This window comes from Macaca mulatta, chromosome 9 (assembly GCF_049350105.2).
Source record: "Macaca mulatta isolate MMU2019108-1 chromosome 9, T2T-MMU8v2.0, whole genome shotgun sequence".
NCBI lineage: Eukaryota > Metazoa > Chordata > Mammalia > Primates > Cercopithecidae > Macaca > Macaca mulatta.
Genome location: NC_133414.1, coordinates 122,377,569 through 122,395,281, shown reverse-complemented (window position 1 = coordinate 122,395,281; position 17,713 = coordinate 122,377,569). Strand labels below are relative to the sequence as shown.

At 49.3% G+C, this 17,713-nt stretch overlaps 1 protein-coding gene across 1 annotated transcript in view; it reads right to left on the bottom strand.

The window, feature by feature from the left end:
- The window catches only part of MXI1 (MAX interactor 1, dimerization protein), an 81,184-nt gene extending 63,682 nt beyond the window's left edge, over positions 1-17,502 (bottom strand). The window contains 1 exon segment of the mRNA NM_001261031.1: positions 17,068-17,502. Coding sequence (NP_001247960.1) covers positions 17,068-17,341 — 274 coding nt within the window. The 5' untranslated portion in view covers positions 17,342-17,502.
- Positions 17,503-17,713: the final 211 nt, after the last annotated feature.

The following is a 17,713-nucleotide window of genomic DNA, read 5'->3' as shown; positions in this document are numbered from 1 at the left end:
TCTCAACTTTAGCATCATTGACATTTTGATCTGGGTAATTCCTCCTTGGAGCAGGAGCTCTGTCCCGTGCTTTGCAGGATGCTTAGGAGCATCCCTGGCCTCTACCCACTAGAGGCCAGTAGCACACCACTACCCCTCCGGTGTGACAACCAAAAATGTCTCCTGGGACACAAAATCCCTCCCCTGTCCCCCAGTTGGGAACAAGGGATCTAGGGAGAGGAAGGACAAGAGGATCGTACTTGTTGAATGCTCTAGGAGCAAGCTGGGAACCATGCAAACATACCCATAACTGTTTGTTCTCCACCCCAATTATTTATTTTATTTTTTATTTTTTTTTTTTTTGAGACGGAGTCTCGCTCTGTCACCCAGGCTGGAGTGCAGTGGCACGATCTCGGTTCACTGCAAGCTCCGCCTCCCGGGTTCATGCCATTCTCCTACCTCAGTCTCCCGAGTAGCTGGGACTATAGGCGCCCACCACCATGCCCAGCTAATTTTTTGTATTTGTAGTGGAGACGGGGTTTCACCGTGTTAGTCAGGATGGTCTCGATCTCCTGACCTCATGATCTGCCTGCCTAGGCCTCCCAGAGTGCTGGGATTATAGGCGTGAGCCACTGCGCCGGGCCTCCACCCCAATCGTTTTAACCTGCTGGTTGATATCACATCCAAAATAACATGAAGCTCCTGGTGAGGGAAGAATTTCCCCCTCCCGTGGTCATTCCATTGGCTCCTGCAGAAAATACCATCTTGAGACGGAACTCTTACCCTCTTAAAAATGTTAACGGCTTCATGCTGCATTTTAACATACCTTTCCCTCATACCTTTTGTTTTCTTTTTCTTTTTTTCTAAAGTGAATAAAATCTCCAGTGAGGTCACAAGCTGCAAAATTCTGCCAGTCCTTTTAAATATTACACTTGGCACCACATTTAAAACCAAATAGATATTCCATCAAATCCAAGAAGACCCAAAATGAGAGGTGTTCACAAGCCACACTTTTTTTTTTTTTTTTTTTTTTGTAAAGGCTTTGAAAAAGGGACTGTTTTTTTAGCTGTTGACTAGGTCGTTTCAGATCTGAGCTTTCCCATTGGGTGTTGGTAACAACTACCCTCCACCCTTAACAAGGGCCATGTTGGGTAGGGGTGGGAGTGGATTATTTTACAGAAAATATCATTCATTTAGAACATCTGTTAGTTGAGGGTAGAATTTTTTTTTTTTTTTTTTTGAGACAGAGTCTCACTCTATCACCCGGACTGGAGTGCAGTGGTGCGATCTCGGCTCATTGCAACCTCTACCTCCCAGGTTTAAGCGATTCTCCTGACACAGCCTCCCAAGTAGCTGGGATTACAGGCACCTGCCGCTACGCCCAGCTAATTTTTTGTATTTTCGTAGAGACAGGGTTTCACCATGTTGGCCATGCTGGTCTCGAACTCCTGACCTCGTGATCTGCCCGCCTCAGCCTCCCAAAGTGCTGGGATTACAGACGTGAGTCACTGCGCCTGGTCAGGACAAATACAACTCTACTTTTCCTAATAGGAGGTAAACTTGTGTGACAAGCAATCAAGAAAAGTAGTACAAACTGAAAATATACATGAATTCAAGATGGCTTTAATTCCAGAGGTCACAGAGCCATAGCTGGTTAGGAAGAGATGGCTACATGCAAGAGGCCTGGGGCCTATGCATGGCCTTCCACAGTTGACCTCCAGGTGAACTAATCTAGAGCCCTTCTTCTAGAGCCATGGCCAAGAGGGAGATGAGGACATGGAAAGTAGAGCGAGACTCACCAAAAGGCCACCTGCATTGAAGAATAGGAGAGATGATGATCATGGTGGGCAGTATTAAGGGTTGGTTCATGTACAGAAATCTCCAGCCTTTTCCAAAAGCAACTGAAGTACCACTTCCTTCTCCCTGCTCTGGCTGCCTCCTGGAGTCCTTCCTAGGATATCAGCTATAAGGGCCTCTCCAGCGCAAAGCTTAGGGCTCTATCCACAGGAAAGTAATGCTACCCACAAACCATCCCTCAGCAACAGTCTCAACCCAGAGGAACCCAGAGGCAGCCATGGCCTTTCTTTTGCTCCAATGAATTAAGTTTCCACTACAAATGCAGATGGGGAAACAAGAAAAGCAAGGCTTCCGAAGTCTACTGATATAAGAACCTGGAATCCTACCCATAGTCTCTGTTCTGCCCTCTCCCTAAAGTATGTATCTCTCTCAAGGGAGTCATTTGAAAATGGAGAAAGTCCCCCAGAATCCCCCAGGCCTATAACGATCACAGCCACAGATGGGGACAATCTGCCTTCTGAAGGAGGCAGGCAAAGCCCTCAATTCTTAAGGGTCCTTTCTCAGCACAGTTTACTTAGTGACAATTTCCAAGTGATTTATTGCAGATTCATAAACAATGGAGGCTGATGTGTTGTATCTTTTCTTTAGGGAGGAGAGATGGGGAGAGAGGAAGGGGCCATGAGGTTAAGTTACAAGTCCAAAGTCACTGTGTTGATGACACCTTGCACTTTGGAAAACTTCCCTGAAACTGCAAAGTGTTTACTGACTAGGGCACTGTTTTCTGCAACTATCTTTTAAGGATGGGCGTTTTCAAATACTCAACATTGGGGATAGGGGAGGTGAACTACAAGCTCTTAAGTGAGAACCGTAACAGTTACACATTTTTCCATCCCCCACTCCAAAATGACTACCGCAGCCTCCTCCCCTCCTCTTCCCCCGGAGCCCAGAAACGTGAAGAACAGCAGAAAACCTTTCCCTCGCCCGGTGAGTCAGCCTTGCCTAAGTTCATGCGTAAGCTCTCCTCAAGTCAGCGGCAGCTCAGAGCTGCGGGTCTCTGTGCAGCCGAGATAAATTTGGGCCTAGAAGGAATGACGTAATGCTAAACCCGAGAGGTAGCTGCCGCCTCCCAGGGCTCCGGTCGCCAGGGCTGCCGGCTGATATCCCAACTACACGGAAACGCACCAAGCGACTCAGGTGCTGCCCGAGCTGGGGAGGAAGGGAAAGGACTTGGGGTGGGTGGAACGCCAGGGGGAGGCAGTGTTTATCTGAGACGGCTGAATCTGGAAGTTTGTTGTTTTTTAACTCCAGTTTTACTGGTGAGATCAGACCACTGGCAAAGGCTCAAACAGCTGCACTTGACTTCCATCCTGACCCATCTCTTCCCTCTTAGAAAAGGGCTTCTTACATTTTATTAAATGGCCCTTATTACAGCAGCCTATTTCAGTGATTATAATGGATGTGTTAATCTCTCAAATGTCCTTTTCCTTCTTTTTTGCATGAACTTGGATCCAAGACGTCTGCATTGCAGGACTCAATTAACATGCACATCTAAGTGGCTTGCTTACTCTGGAGCACCCCACTTGGGGTGACACCAGGGTGCTACTGATAAGGTATTTGGGAGGAGTTTGCTAGGGCCATGCCAAGTGAATATTTCCCCAAATAACATTTCAAGGTTTATGTCATAGAAGTTTGTGTTATTAAGTTTGTTTCTCAATACAGTCCCCATTTTTCAGTTGAGAAAGTTCAGGCTCAGAGAGGTATGGTAACTGGCAGAAGGCCAACAGCTGTCTATCAAACTGATGGAATAAGGGTTAGAACTCAAGCTTTTTAAACCTGTGGGGCCCAATCCTTTAAATATCAAGATCAAGTTACATTCCCAAAGGATCCGAGTGCTGTTTTTTCTGTTCGTGGTTCATTCTTCCCCAAGGAAATGTTGCCATCAGAGTGAACTCCTTCACTCCTGGTGATGACCGCAAGCCTTGGGCCCAACCTCACCCTTCCACTATAATTAAAAGACCACCACAGGAAACAATCTTTGCTGTGTCAAAGTAGTTTTCTTCATTAGAAATGCCTCCCAAATACTTTTCAACATTTATTAGTGTAATCACATTTATTCTTTAATTTGTGCCTGTAATCATTTATGCTGGTAGATTTTGTGACTTTCAGCAATATCTGGCAAATAACCTGGTCAGCCATGGTGTGTGATTCTTTTGAAGCACTGTTCAGTTCCAAGAGTTGATATTTTTGTTTAGGATTTCTGCATCTATATTTGAAAGCAAAAGTAAACTGTATTTTTTCTTGTGTTTACTAGATGTTGGTATTGCAATAGTCTGTTCTTTCAAAGTTAGATATAACTTGTTTTTAAAGCCTTAAAAAATAAAAAAGACTGCCAGAGGTCTTCTCCTGCTGCTGAGAGGATGCCCCACATTCTTGCCAAAGCCCTGGGTAACCTTCCCTCCCCTGCCAGGAGCTGGCCTTGAGTTGCCCTGCCCCCACCCCTTGGCATCACCACCCTTCTCCAGGCAGCAGAAACTTGTGGAGGTCACGCTTAGGTCCAGCCAGGCCCTGAACACCAAACCACACAACCAGCTCCTGCCACCTTGTATCTGAGTTCTCTCAGTCTCAGATGCAGCACTTATAATAAAAATAACATTCTCTTGCCTGTCCAAGGTGTAGCTGATCTCACCAGCTCTTCCAGCCAACAGTGGTTTGATTTGAGGAAGCTGGGATTGTCCCTAGATCCTAGAACAACACGCATCCATTTGCCTACTAGCTGCCACGTAACTAGGGCTGCCATGCACGTTGCTGCTCCTCTAGTCGGTTCATTTAATCCTCAGCACGCCTCTGAGATTCCTGTTTTACAAATAAGACCCAGAAAGGTTAGGTGATTTGCCCAAGGTCACAAAGGCTATGAAAAGATTTGAACCTGAATTTTCTGACTCTTGGACCCTACAGCATACATCATGTTATGTTCAATCGCATAAGGTCAGACGAAATTGGTTAAAGCAATGGTCTCAACCAAGGGCAATCCCATCACACTAAGAGGTGTTAGAAACATTGTAGGAGTGTCTTTTTTATTGTCACAACAACTAGGGGGTTTCCAGTGGCATTTAGTGGGTGGGAACCAAGGATGTTAAATCCTGCCATATTCCAGACGAATCTGTACAAGAACTGTCACACCAACAGCTCCTGTGTTGAGAAACACTAGGTCAGAAAGATAAAGGCAGAAAACTCATCATTTATTCAATAAATATTCCTTAAGCATCTGTTATGTGCCAGGCACTAAGCTAGATGCCAAAGATAAAATAATGAACAAAACTACTTATGGTCCCTGTCCTCTATGTGCTTATATTCTAGCCCTCCAGACTGACAATAAGCAAGTAGAGTAAGTGTAAATTGTGATGAGTAGAATACAGGATAAATGATAAAAGTGGGGTAAGGTTTAGGTGGGTGGGTGAGGAGTTCTGGGATGATCACAAAGACTGTTTAGGACATCTTCTCAAACTTTAAGGAGCACACAAATCACCTGGGTATTGTGGCAAATGCAGATCCTGCTGCAGCAGATCTGGAGTCTCATTTCTGACAAGCTCCCAGCAGGTACCAAGGCTCTCCATCCTCCAATCACACTCACTCTGAACGGCAATGATGAAGGCCATGGCAAGGAGTTCAGATTTTATTTTAAGTGAGGCAGGAAAGAAACTATTGAAGGGCTTTTAAAAAGTAACAGGAACCCAGTTACATTTTGGGATTTTTTGCTTTTGTTTTTGTTTTCTGAGACAGAGTCTCACTCTGTCGCCCAGGCTGGAGTGCAGTGGCACGACCTTGACTCACTGCAACCTCCGCCTCTCGGGTTCAAGCAATTCTCCTGCCTCAGCCTCCCGAGTACCTGGGATTACAGGCACCCGCCACCATGCCCGGCTAATTTTTGTACTTTTTAGTAGAGATGGGGTTTCACCATGTTGGCCAGACTGGTCTCGAACTCCTGACCTCAGGTGATCCACCCACTTCGGCCTCCAAAAGTGCTGGGATTACAGGCATGAGCCACCATGCCCGGCCAAACCCAGTTATATTTAAGATCCCTCTTATCTCCTAACTCTGGATCAGTGAGAGGAAGAGGTTGGCCTATGTCATTGTCTGACCGGAACCAGCTGACCCACACTGTCACAGTGGCAGCGAGGACCTAATGCTCATCTCTGCAGCTCACACTTGCCTCTCTCCTCTGGCTTCCCTGGCAGAAGCCCTTGGCTCCATGTATGGGCCAGCCCAGTTGCCCTACAAGCTCGGGCGCCTCCAGAAGCCTAATACAGCCTGACAGGGTGTGGATTCACACCCTGACACCCTCGTATGCAGAACCACAGGAGACCTACTGGTTGGGTGAGTTCCCCAGGGGGTGCTGGGCAAGGTACTACTGCACGTGCAAGCAGTGACACCCTAAACCATCTCTGTCTAGAGAAAGGAGCCATTTGGCTCCACTGTCAACACCCAAAGGGCCCTGGAGGTTCTGACAGCCTGCTCTCTACCCTAGCAAGAGTGGAGAGAAAAGGAAGTCGCTCCAGGGAGGCATCCCCAAGGAGACCCTCAGCCTAAGTTAAAACATTCCACATTCCAAATCTTTTTTTTTTTTTTTTTTTGATGGAGTCTTGCTCTGTCACCCAGTCTGGAGTGCAGTGGCGCAATCTCGGCTCACTGCAAGCTCCACCTCCCGGGTTGACGCCATTCTCCTGCCTCAGCCTCCTGAGTAGCTGGGATTACAGGCGCCCACCACCACGCCTGGCTAACTTTTGTATTTTTAGTAGAGACGAGATTTCACCGTGTTAGCCAGGATGGTCTTGATCTCCTGACCTTGTGATCCACCCACCTCAGCCTCCCAAAGTGCTGGGATTATAGGCGTGAACCACCGCGCCCGGCCTCCAGATTCCAATTCTTGCCTCTTGCACGTTTCTTACTCCCCAGGGCTTTTCCCAGAGCCCTAAGGTCTCTCTAGGAAGAAAGAAAACCCTGAGGTTTTAGTCTCTACTCCACTATTTATTAGCCTGTGGCCTTAGGAAAGTTAGCCTTGCTAAAGCTAAGGCTTTCCTCATCTACAACATGAGGGTTATTACAGCACCTGCATATTGGATGTTTGTGAGGATTTAATATAAAGCGTGTAGCATTGTGCTGGCCCATAGTAAATGCTCAATAACAGAAGGCCATTATCACCATTCCTTTGGAAAACAGAGAAGACATTGCGCTTGTCAGCAGCTCTCTTGGGGACAGGTTATCACACTCCCAGAAGACAGACAAAAATTGTTGACTGATTTCTATGTCTGTCATTTGAACTAGAATATAGACATGGAACTGGAGATCATACATGCTTCACTTTGGAAGCACCAAGCACAGAGCTTGGCTCTCTGGCAGGTTTTAGAAATTATTTGTTGAACTTAGCTCAGTTTTACAACTGGTAGAAAAAATTGAAGGTTGTATGCAAGGCACGCACAGTCTTGGGAGCCAAGAAATACGGCAGGACGGTCAGGCTGTAGTGGAGGTAAGAGGGAAATAACACACGGGCACCATAAGGTACTTCTGGGCCCCTGTAGAAATAAAAACAAAGTCCACACCAGCTTTCACTTGCCCAGAGCAACCCTGGGCATGCCCTCCACTTCAATACAATAGCCTTCCTACTTCCAAATCATCTTTATTCAAGTATCCTTGCTAATGGCAATAAAGACACAGAAAAAGAAATTTCAAATAGTAGGTAATCCAAATCCCCTTTTATTGGCTTTAGTTTGAATTTCTCAATCTCCCTCTCCCTCAAGACCGTGTGTTTATCTTTCTAATTTTGCTGTGTCTAAATTTCCTTACAGACACAGGAGTTGGGTATTAGAGGTCTGTGGCCAAGAGCATATTGTACAGGAGAGTGGACTTGGGAGGAATGCTGGTGTGGACAATCCTCCAAGTGCAGAAGGCCCCTATCTGTAAAGAACTGAGAGTGGAATGTATTTATTTACAATGTTGCTTACAGTTTCCTAAGCTCAGGCAGTAAAAGAAAAAAAAAAATACATCTGTAGACATTACAAGGACAAACACAAAAACACAAAGGATTGCAGGCCAGGCACGGTGGCTCCCGCCTGTAATTCCAGCACCTTTGGAGGCCGAGGTTGGCGGACTGCTTCAGCCCAGGAGTTCGAGACCAGCCTAGGCAACATAGCAAAATCTTGTATTTACAGAAAGTAAAAAAATCAGTGGGGCAAGGTGGCACACTCCTATAGTCCCACCTACTCGGGAGGCTGAGGCAGGGAGGATTGCTTGAGCCCAGGAGGTAGAGGTTGTAATGAGCTGAGACTGTGCCACTGTACTCCAGCCTGGGTAAAGAGCAAGACCCTGTCTCCAAAAATATGTATATATTTTAAACATAGATAGAAGAGACAGGGAGGGAAGGAACTACTCCTTTAGGAAGCTCAGGCTAAATTTTTATTCAGTCTATAACGATGGCTAGAACCAAAGACAGAAAACCTCAAGTCAAATGCCATCCTGCATTGTTGGGGTTCACTTTAAGACAAGTGAAATTCTAAAACCTGGCAGTGGAATCGTACACTCCATGAGGACAGGAACTCTACCTCTAAAACCTGGCACTACAATAATACACTCCATGAGGGCAGGCACTCTACCTCCAAGACCTAGCCCAGTGCCTCCCATTAAGCAAGTATGTACTCTTTATGTTTTAATTAATAAATGAATGAATAAACACAAATTTAGGGAAAATGGCTCACAACGTAATTCCACATCTTACTAAAATAGTTGCCACAAGGGCTTTTCAAGAAGTTTCTCTAAATTTTTTTTGAAAAAGAATTCTGGCTGGGCGCGGTGGCTCACGCCTGTAATCCCAGCACTTTGGGAGGCTGAGGCGGGCGGATCACAAGGTCAGGAGATCGAGACCACGGTGAAACCCCGTCTCTACTAAAAATACAAAAAATTAGCCGGGCGCGGTTGTGGGCGCCTGTAGTTCCAGCTACTCGGGAGGCTGAGGCAGGAGAATGGCGTGAACCCGGGAGGCGGAGCTTGCAGTGAGCCGAGATCGCGCCACTGCCCTCCAGCCTGGGCGACAGAGCGAGACTCCGTCTCAAAAAAAAAAAAAAAAAAAGAAAAAGAATTCTGTTTACATATATTTCCTAGAGTGTATTGCTCAAAGCAAGGGTCACCTGAACTTTCAAAACATTTCATAAGCAAGGGGCCCAGCACACATTCTGCCAAGATGAGGAAGCAAAGAAGGAGCCTCCTGCTCAGCATGATGGTGGCAAATGCCCATTATTTTTGACCACAAAGATCAAGTCAGCTGTTGACAGCTTTAACACCTCTAGCCAGGCCACTCGGATACAATGACATCAGAGACAATTGCTTCCTTTAAGTTAGAAGAGCCAGAGAGCAGGTGTCTGTCCCTGGGGAATTGAAGCCTCTCCCATTCCCTTCCGTCCTCCCTCCCTCTCTTTTTTTCTCTCTCCCCACTGTGAGTCTAGAGCTCCACTCTTGACCTCCAGCAGGATCCCCTGAGACTTGAATTCCTCCTCCTCAGTCAAGGCTTGGGATAGCCATCTGGACACTGCCACCACCTTCTAGCTCCTCCCTCCTCCCACCCCCCAAATGTAAAAGACAGTATTTTTCTAAGTATGGCAAATTGAAATTAGCTTCATTTTGAAAGACTATTGAGAATGTTGCAATGACCTTTGCAATAACCAGACACACCCTGGGATCAGTAAACCAGGTTTGAAAATTGCTGACTTTACGAGCACTGGACCTGTGAAACAAATGCCCAGGTTGGGACTCTACCTGGAACTGATTCTTGTATCAGGTGGGAGGGAACACAGCCCAGAAAGACCTGGTTCTGCCTCTGCTGTGTCATCTTGGGCAAGCCAGTGTCCCTCTCTGGGTCTCAGACTCCATGACTGTACAGATGATGGATGCTCTGTGACCTCTGGGGCTTCTTCTGGACCTGATGCTCTGTGGTACTACCTGCCTCCTTTAAAAACAAAACCTGGACCCAGAGCGGTGGCTCACGCCTGTAATCCTAGCACTTTGGGAGGCCAAGACGGGCAGAACACAAGGTCAGGAGTTCGAGACCAGCCTAGCCAGCATGGTGAAAACCCGTCTCTACTAAAAATACAAAAATTAGCCAGGCACGGTGGCACCCACCTGTAGACCCAGCTACTTGGGAGGCTGAGGCAGGAGAATCGCTTGAACCCAGGAGGCGGAGGTTGCAGTGAGCCGAGATTATGCCAATGCATTCCAGCCTGGGCAACAGAGTGAGATTCCATCTCAAAAAAAAAAAAAAAAAAAAACCTGAAGTGGACCGGAAAGAAACATTGGAAGGGAGAAGAATAGTTTAGGAGGCCAGATTACAATAAAGGTCCCGCATTTCTGCATGCTGAAAACTGCTTGCCTCATTCTGCAGGAAAACTCCCATTTCTTGCTGGGTTGTTATTTTTTTATTTCTTTTTCTTTCTCTCCTTAAAAAAAAAAAAAAAACTCAAAAGCCACAAAACCACAATTCATCTCCCCAAAACAGGACATTTGGAAGCCAGAGCTGTTGGGGGTTAGGTGTGTCAGGCCTGACATACTGGTGGTATCTAAGTGAAGACCAAGCCAAGGCAAGCATGTGCTTCTCCTCCATAAACCCAGTTTAAATCAATATTTATCCAACTGTATTTATAGAAAGTGGTGGTGGTAGGGAGGAGGGGGTGGGGTAGGGAGGCAGGGGGATCTAAAACAGAACAAGCCACAATGACTGATGCAAATCTTTGTGGCCAATTCGCTTCTGCAGGGCTTGGTTTTTTTTTTCAAAAGGCAAAAGACCCAGCTTTTGATGAACCTGCTGTTGGCCCCAGTACCATAGCAACAGCCCCAAGTCCTCTAATATGCCCAGAGGACAGACTTGGGAAAGGCAGTAGGAGGGGGTGGTGTTTCCTAGGAGCCCTAAACTTGAGTTAAGGCCAGGAGAGTTGAACAACTCTGAAAGACCAAAAAAAAAAAAAAAAAAAAAAACTCTGGTTGGCTATTCTGTCTCCAGCCTCACTTCTAAACCTTTTCTAAGCAAGGTGTGTACAAGAAGACCTTGGACAATAAACAAGGTGTTTCAAATACCAGCTCTGCTTCAGGTTCCTGGCTGACCTTGAGTAAGTCACTTCACCTCTCTGGACTTCATTCCTTGGCTGTAAAATGAGTACATGTGTATATGGTTAAGAGCACAGGCTCTGGAATTAGAGGCCTAAGTTCAAAACTCAGCTCTGTCACTTACTAGCTATATGTCCTTTGGGCAAATTACCAGGCATCCCGGCTCCTGAGTTCCCTCCTCCGTAAAAGGGGGTAATAAAATTGCATCCATCAGAAGGTTAGCATGAAGATCGAGGGAGATAATGAATGCATAGCCTCATACTTGCAATATAGTCAGTGTTCAATAAATGGTAGCCATTATTGATATTATGCCATACAATTAGTTGCTGCTGCTGCATGCCGGCACCCTCTTCATTTTCTTCAGTTTCACCTCTAGACTTTTGCCCAGGCATCCCCAGATGAATCCCCATTTCTGGATGTGTCCGTGGGAGAGTGTTTTGATCAGAGATGAGAGATGGATGAGCAGCTACTGTTTTGCCTTGGTAGCTAATGGAGCCTCCTTTTTGCTCCCAAACCAGGAATGGCTCAATTCAGCTTCTCTAACTTCCAAGGCCTTGTCCCCTTTCCCTGGATCCCCTTTTCCAGGGCATGCAGTCCTTGGGAGCTCTGTGACTCTGAAAGCCATAACAATATCCTCAAAAAAGCCTCCTTCTGGTATTTACCAGTTAGCAGAGATCATATTTAAAACTGGAAAAAATAAGTTAAATCTGGGGAACATAATTTGGGATGCAGAGGAAATAGGGCCTGATGTAAGAATGCTCTTCACATAACTCCACTAAAGACAAATACCCTACTCCACTCCCACCATATTTCAACCTACAGAGTTTTCAGAAAGAAGCATCTGCACATAGTAGACGTGCAATGTACATTTGAAAAATGTATGAATTCATCATAAGATTGTTGCCATGCAAAAATGCAACCAGCTTGAACATTAGTTGCCGTCAAAGCCCTCAATTTCAGCAGAAGTCACTCTAGTCTCCTACTTTCTTATTTGTTCTCAGGGTCACAGCTGTTCACAGGATGCAGTCTCAGCTCTTCAGGTCTCAACTATCATCTTCTTACAGGGATTGGTCTCATCACCCAAGGGAGTTGGAGAACAGTATTTCTGACTCTTCTCCAAATCTCAGAAAGGCTGTCATGTGTTCCCTGGCCTCCAAACCTGATCCTTGTGCCATAGCTAGTAAATGACAAATCTAACCAATCAAAAACTTTACGTTAAGGATCTACTACTGTATGCCCAGTGGTGTGCTATATGCAATGGGTAACATACACTGAATACTGTAAGTGATCTTTTCTCTTAAGTTACTAATAATGTCCTTGTAAAGATAAAGCTAACACACAGGAAGCAAGTAGAGAAGTGCATGGTACTGATTATCAAAGCTCAGAGAAGGTGCTATTTATTGAGCACCTATTATATTTCAGGTACGTTAAATATTTAAGTGCAGTGCCTCATTTAGTTGTTTGACAATGATATGAGGGTCATACTATTGTTATCCCCATTTTGCAAAAAGGAAATGGAACCTCAGGCTAAGTAAGTTGTGTACAAAGTCACAAAGCCAGTAAGCAGTAGAGTAGCAAGCTGGGCCCTGCTCCATGTGACTGCAAAGGTTTCATTCTCTCAAGTACAATGACTTAAGAAATAGAGCCAAATGGGCTGAAATACCTAGGGGCAGCTTCCTGGAGGAGGTGGGAACTGCCCTAAGTCTTGAAGAGAAGGTAGGATACAGATATCCCTAGGGGAATAAGAGAATCAAGGCATTCTAGACAGTAGAAGAGTCTAAGTCGAGCACAGAGGTTCGACTGTGAAGCCTGCTTGCTGGTGGATCTGCCGGACAGACACAGAGGTTTCAGGGCAAGGCAAAGGAGATGAAGTCAGGAAGGCAGGGTGGGGCCAAATGACACCACACAACAGCAGCTTCCCCTGCCAGGAGGAAGAGGCTGCTTCTTGGGCTCTCCATGCCCCTAGGAAAGCACCCCACCCTCAAACCCAGGTGATCCACTCCAAGGAGCCTTATGGTTTTCTACTCTCATCTGATCGCCCTTCCCTATCTTAAGTGTTGCCTCCAAAGCAACCTCCCCCAGACACTAGGAAGCCCATTTCTCTCCTCCAGACCTTACCTGCTCTCACAGCTTCTTTCACTTACCTGCCAGTCAGCTCTTATGCACATAACATCCCTTTATGGATCTCTTCTTCTCTTTTAGTTTTAACCTTTTCCAAAATCTTTTTCTACTTATGAGTCAGTCCTTAATTCCCACCCTTCCACTGGACTCAAAATGCGTATAGGTGATGTCAGAGATTATTTACATATAATTTCTGAATTTATGGTAACAGGGTCACAGCCTTCTTGATTAATATTTCTGGAGGCCTTCAATTTGTGATCCGTAGAGATTCACATCAGTTGGAATTTTGGGAGAATGTACCTGCCTTTCCTAGGGAATCCCCTTGCCTTGCACACAGCAAACAGTCAACAACGGGTGACTTAATTTGAACCCCTCCTCCAAGAAAACTCAACCTCTCCACTAGAAATAATTCAGCAATGTGGCCACAACTTGGTGAACACTACCAGTACGGAAACCTCAACAAGGGAAAGAAAAGCAGTTCTGGCTACGATGGAAAATAAGGCAAGCTCCTGCCAAGTAAGTACTTCGCAAACAGCAGTAAAAATGGAACGTGTTAACTCGTGACCAGGGTCCACCGTGCATCTCAGAAAGGTCTCACCGAACCCGAAATGGAGAATCGGGGCCCGACACTCATCTCCGGAGAGAAAAGCGTCCCTTTAAGAAGAGACTGGACCAGCTGGCCTCACTACAGCTCCGGGAGATTTCCTGGCTTGCATCCTGGCTCCACCCCCGCAGCCTCCGGCCTCAGCAACGCGTGACGTCAGAAGAGGCTGGAGCTGCCGATTGGCTGAATGACGCAGCTAGGTCAAGTCCAGTCGGAGGAAAGAAGTTTGTCTCCATGTGGAAACCATGTGTCTCTAGCCGGGAGGGGGAGGAGGAGAAGGCGGAGAAACCGAGATCAAGTGATTATAGGGGAACTCGCTGAAATGAAGGCGGGGAGGTTGTGCACCTGAGTCGGCCAGCGATGCCCTTTTGCAGTAGTGACCTAAAAAAAAAAAAAAGTACACAACAAACTACCTCACCCCACCCCCAATAATAATAACTAAAAAGCTAGGGTCCTTGCTGCCTTCCAGAAACCAGGGACCCGGTAGATGCTGGAATCCTATCGGAACGCCCAGATCCCTCTCCCTCCCCCAACGACTGAATGATGTAAGCGTTTCGGAAAGCAGAGCTCTGGAGCAAAACAAGCCCCGCGCGCGCAGAACGACCCGCAGTGCCCGAGCCGGGCGCACGCACGACCCGCCCCCCAACTCGCGTTATTGCTGTGCACACGCGGATTGCCGTGACGCGCGGGCATTGTGTGCAGCGAGCAGAAAACAACGACGAGCGCCGCCAGCGCGAAGAAGCGCCCCCCATAAAACGAGGCAGATGTAGGGCCCGCCGTTTTCCGTACCCAGAGACCTAGACCGGGCAGAAGGAGGGGAGGAGAGGGGGTGGGTGGGATAAAGTGGCCCCCGTGGGCCGCCTCTCTTTGCGAGGGGAACAACGGAGGGCCTGGCGGGTGGTCGCACGGAGTTTGCCGGAGGTCACCCCAGCCTGTCCGAGCTGTTGGAGACGGGCGAGAGCCTGAAGCAGGGTCTCTGCAGCCAAAGTGGGCACAGCGCAGCGCCCCAAGCTCTCGGGGAAATCTGGGGGCCGTTGGCATCACGTCATTTAGAGCCAAACAGCAGCGGCGAAAAGAGGCGAGAGAGCTAAAAATACTCCCTCCGGGAGCCGGCCGGAGGAGGGGGGCTGCGGGGCCGAGGGACTTATTACGCACACGAAGTTGACTTAGACTAGGGCGCTAAGGTTCCAAACCCCTCTCGGGGGCCGGCAGATTTGCAGGGCGGACGCTTCGGGAGATGGGCTGGGAGGAAGCCCCTCGGCTTCACCAGCCTCTGGAGCCCGGTTACGCCGCCACGGGCCCGCCCCGCGCGGGGCAGCCCGAGCCCAGCGCGCCTGGCTCTCTGCTTACGTGACTGGTGGCCACGCCGGAGCCCCGGCACGGGGTAAACAACGAGGTGGCGGCGGCCAGGGCGGCGGGGTGGGGCGGGGGGAGGTCTCCGATTGTCTGCGGAGCGGGTGCGAAGTGGGGGCGGGACGCTGAGGAAGCTCCGACCGCCTCCTCCATACACCTCGCTGGCGGGCGGGGGTGGGGGGCTGGGGTGGAGGGACAAGCCAGCTTCGCCACACACTGCCAAGGTGCCCTCATGGGGTGTACCCCTAGTTAGAGTCAAAGCCACGGGACAGACTCCAGAGAACTGGGAGCCGGGGATAGGGGTAGCTAAAGAAATCGCGCCCCTCCCCCCTGCAACAAAAGCAAACACACCAAACAAAACCACGTCTTCACCCAGCTCCCCACCAGCTCTGGCTTTTCAGAAACTACCCTCCAGACAAATGCACACATAGCTTCCCCCCACCCTCCGCCCCCCCCCCCCCCCCCCCCAGCATGAATAATTGCGAAGCGATTCGGCTGCATAGCCTGCGATGCGCCTCTCTCGCAACCCAAGCACTCCGGGAAAACAGGCGAGAAGAGAAAGAAAAGAACGCACCACCGACCTCGCAACACAAATCCTTGTTTTGGCCTTACAGCGTCTGCATAATTGCGCTGCCAACACACGGTTACTTTAACACTAAAGACCTGGGGTGTCGGTCAGCAATGGTGTTTTTGTGTCTGAGGGTTGTTGTGTTGGGTGGGGGGAAGGTTGCAAGATCTGACACGTTGCAATCGGGACCTTCTTTCTTTCTTTCTTTCTCTCTCTCTCTCTCTCTCTCTCTCTCACACACACACACACACACACACACACACACACACTCGCACTTCACTGATCTTCCTACTTGTTCGGACACATTAAACATCCCGGTTTCCTCCTGTCTGTCGGTCTGTCTGCCTAGTTCCCTTCCTCCTTTTCACAGCTATTATTCTGAGGACCGTGCTGGATACGCTGCACACGCGTGCCCCCGTTAGGGCGCTGAGTCGACTGCCTGGGGAAAGCTGGGGGACCTGGCTGGTAGTGGCAAAAATGAAACAAATAAATACAAAAAAAGAGGCCAGGCCACGGTGGGGTTCCCAGCACACCCCCACCCACGCACTATTCTCCACGTGAATCTGGGGGTGGGCGGGTTGGGGGGGGAGGTAGAAATCGACCAGGAAGGCGTTTGCCTTGCTTGCCCTGCGCGCTCACTCAGGAGCCGTCTCCCGGAAAATAAAGAAAAAGCACACAACAGCCCACACCTTGTTCCCCAACTATTGTTTCTCCAAGATCCCAAAGTTTCCTTCTAGCCGCGTCCCCACGGCCAAGTTTCCCGGGCTCAGGACGGCGTGTCCGGGGCGAGCTGCTGGCGTTGCTTGGCCCCGCCGGCCTCTTTCTTTGGGGGGGCGGCGGTGGCACCCCAGGGCAACTGGGGGACTGTGTCTGTGGACGTGATGGCCTGAGCCCAGTCCTGCTGCGAGAGGGAAGGAAAAAGGCGAAGTAGGAGGGAGAGAGAGAGAGAGACAGAGCCGAGCCCACGCCGTGGAGAGCTGTTTGGTTGTTATTGTTGTAGTGTGTGTCTGTGTTTTCTTTCTGGAACCTCTGAGCTCTGCCTATGGTTTCCAACTTTCGGCTTCTAATCCCCACCCCACCCAGGAACGAGCGACAGAAAAACAACACTTGTCTGCCTGAGAAGGCTCCGGAAAAAAAAAAAAAAAAAAAAAAAAAAGGAAGAAAGGCGACCTCAAAGAGATGAGCTCTCGGCTCAGTTGTCAGCAAACAACACCACTCCCCCGCTCCTCCGCTGGGCCATCCTCCCAGCCCCAGCCCGCCAGAGACGGACAGACCGACGCACCGACAGGCCCCTCTCTCCCCCTTGCCCGTCTTTGTTACATCTTTAGCAGCTTTGTGCGTGCGTGTCCTTTCTCCGGTGTCATCGGCTTTACTGCCAAGGGCTGGATGTGTGTGGTGGGGGGTGGGGGGGGGCACGGGCCGAGCTCGCGACAGGGGTCGCCCAAGTGGGGGAGAAAGAAAGAGCCGGGCGCCGAGGAAGAGCAGGGGCCCCCAAACTTACTTTTGTTTTCTTTCTCGATCTGCTCCAGGTAGCTGGCGGCCTCGAGCAGAATCTGCACGTTCTGCAGAAAAGTGTTAATGTGCTTCTCCATCGAGTTCTCGCTGGTGTTGAAAATGTCCGAGAAGGGGCACCTGGGCTTGGCCCCCGCAGGCTCCTCGGGCAGGGCCGGGGGCTGGGGCGCGGCCGCGGCGGGGGGCACAACCGGGGGCGCGGAGGGGGCCAGCCCCGCGCCCTCGCAGCGCGCCTCCTTGCGCGGCCGCCCGCGTTTGCCCATGGAGCAACGGGGGTCCGCCGAGCTCGTCCTCTAACGGGGCTGCGCTGCCCGGCCGAGCTCCGGGCCCCCAGGGAGACCCGGCCGGCTGGAGAGGAGAAGGCGCCGGGGCGAGGAGCCGGCCTGACTTCCCGAGCCTCGCTGCCTGCAGTTGTGTGTGTGTGTGTATGGGAGTGTGTGTCGGTCTCGCAGTGGGTCTGTGTGTATGGGAGATTGAATGAACCTACAGGACAGACGGAGGCGCTCTGGCGCCTGGGTCCTAGTGCGAGACTGTCGCCATCGGACCGGTCAAAATAAAAGGTGGAGACTAGCGAGGCCGGGACCGCCCCTGCCCGTCCCCGCAGCCTTCCCTGCCTCTCTTCAAGACTTACCACA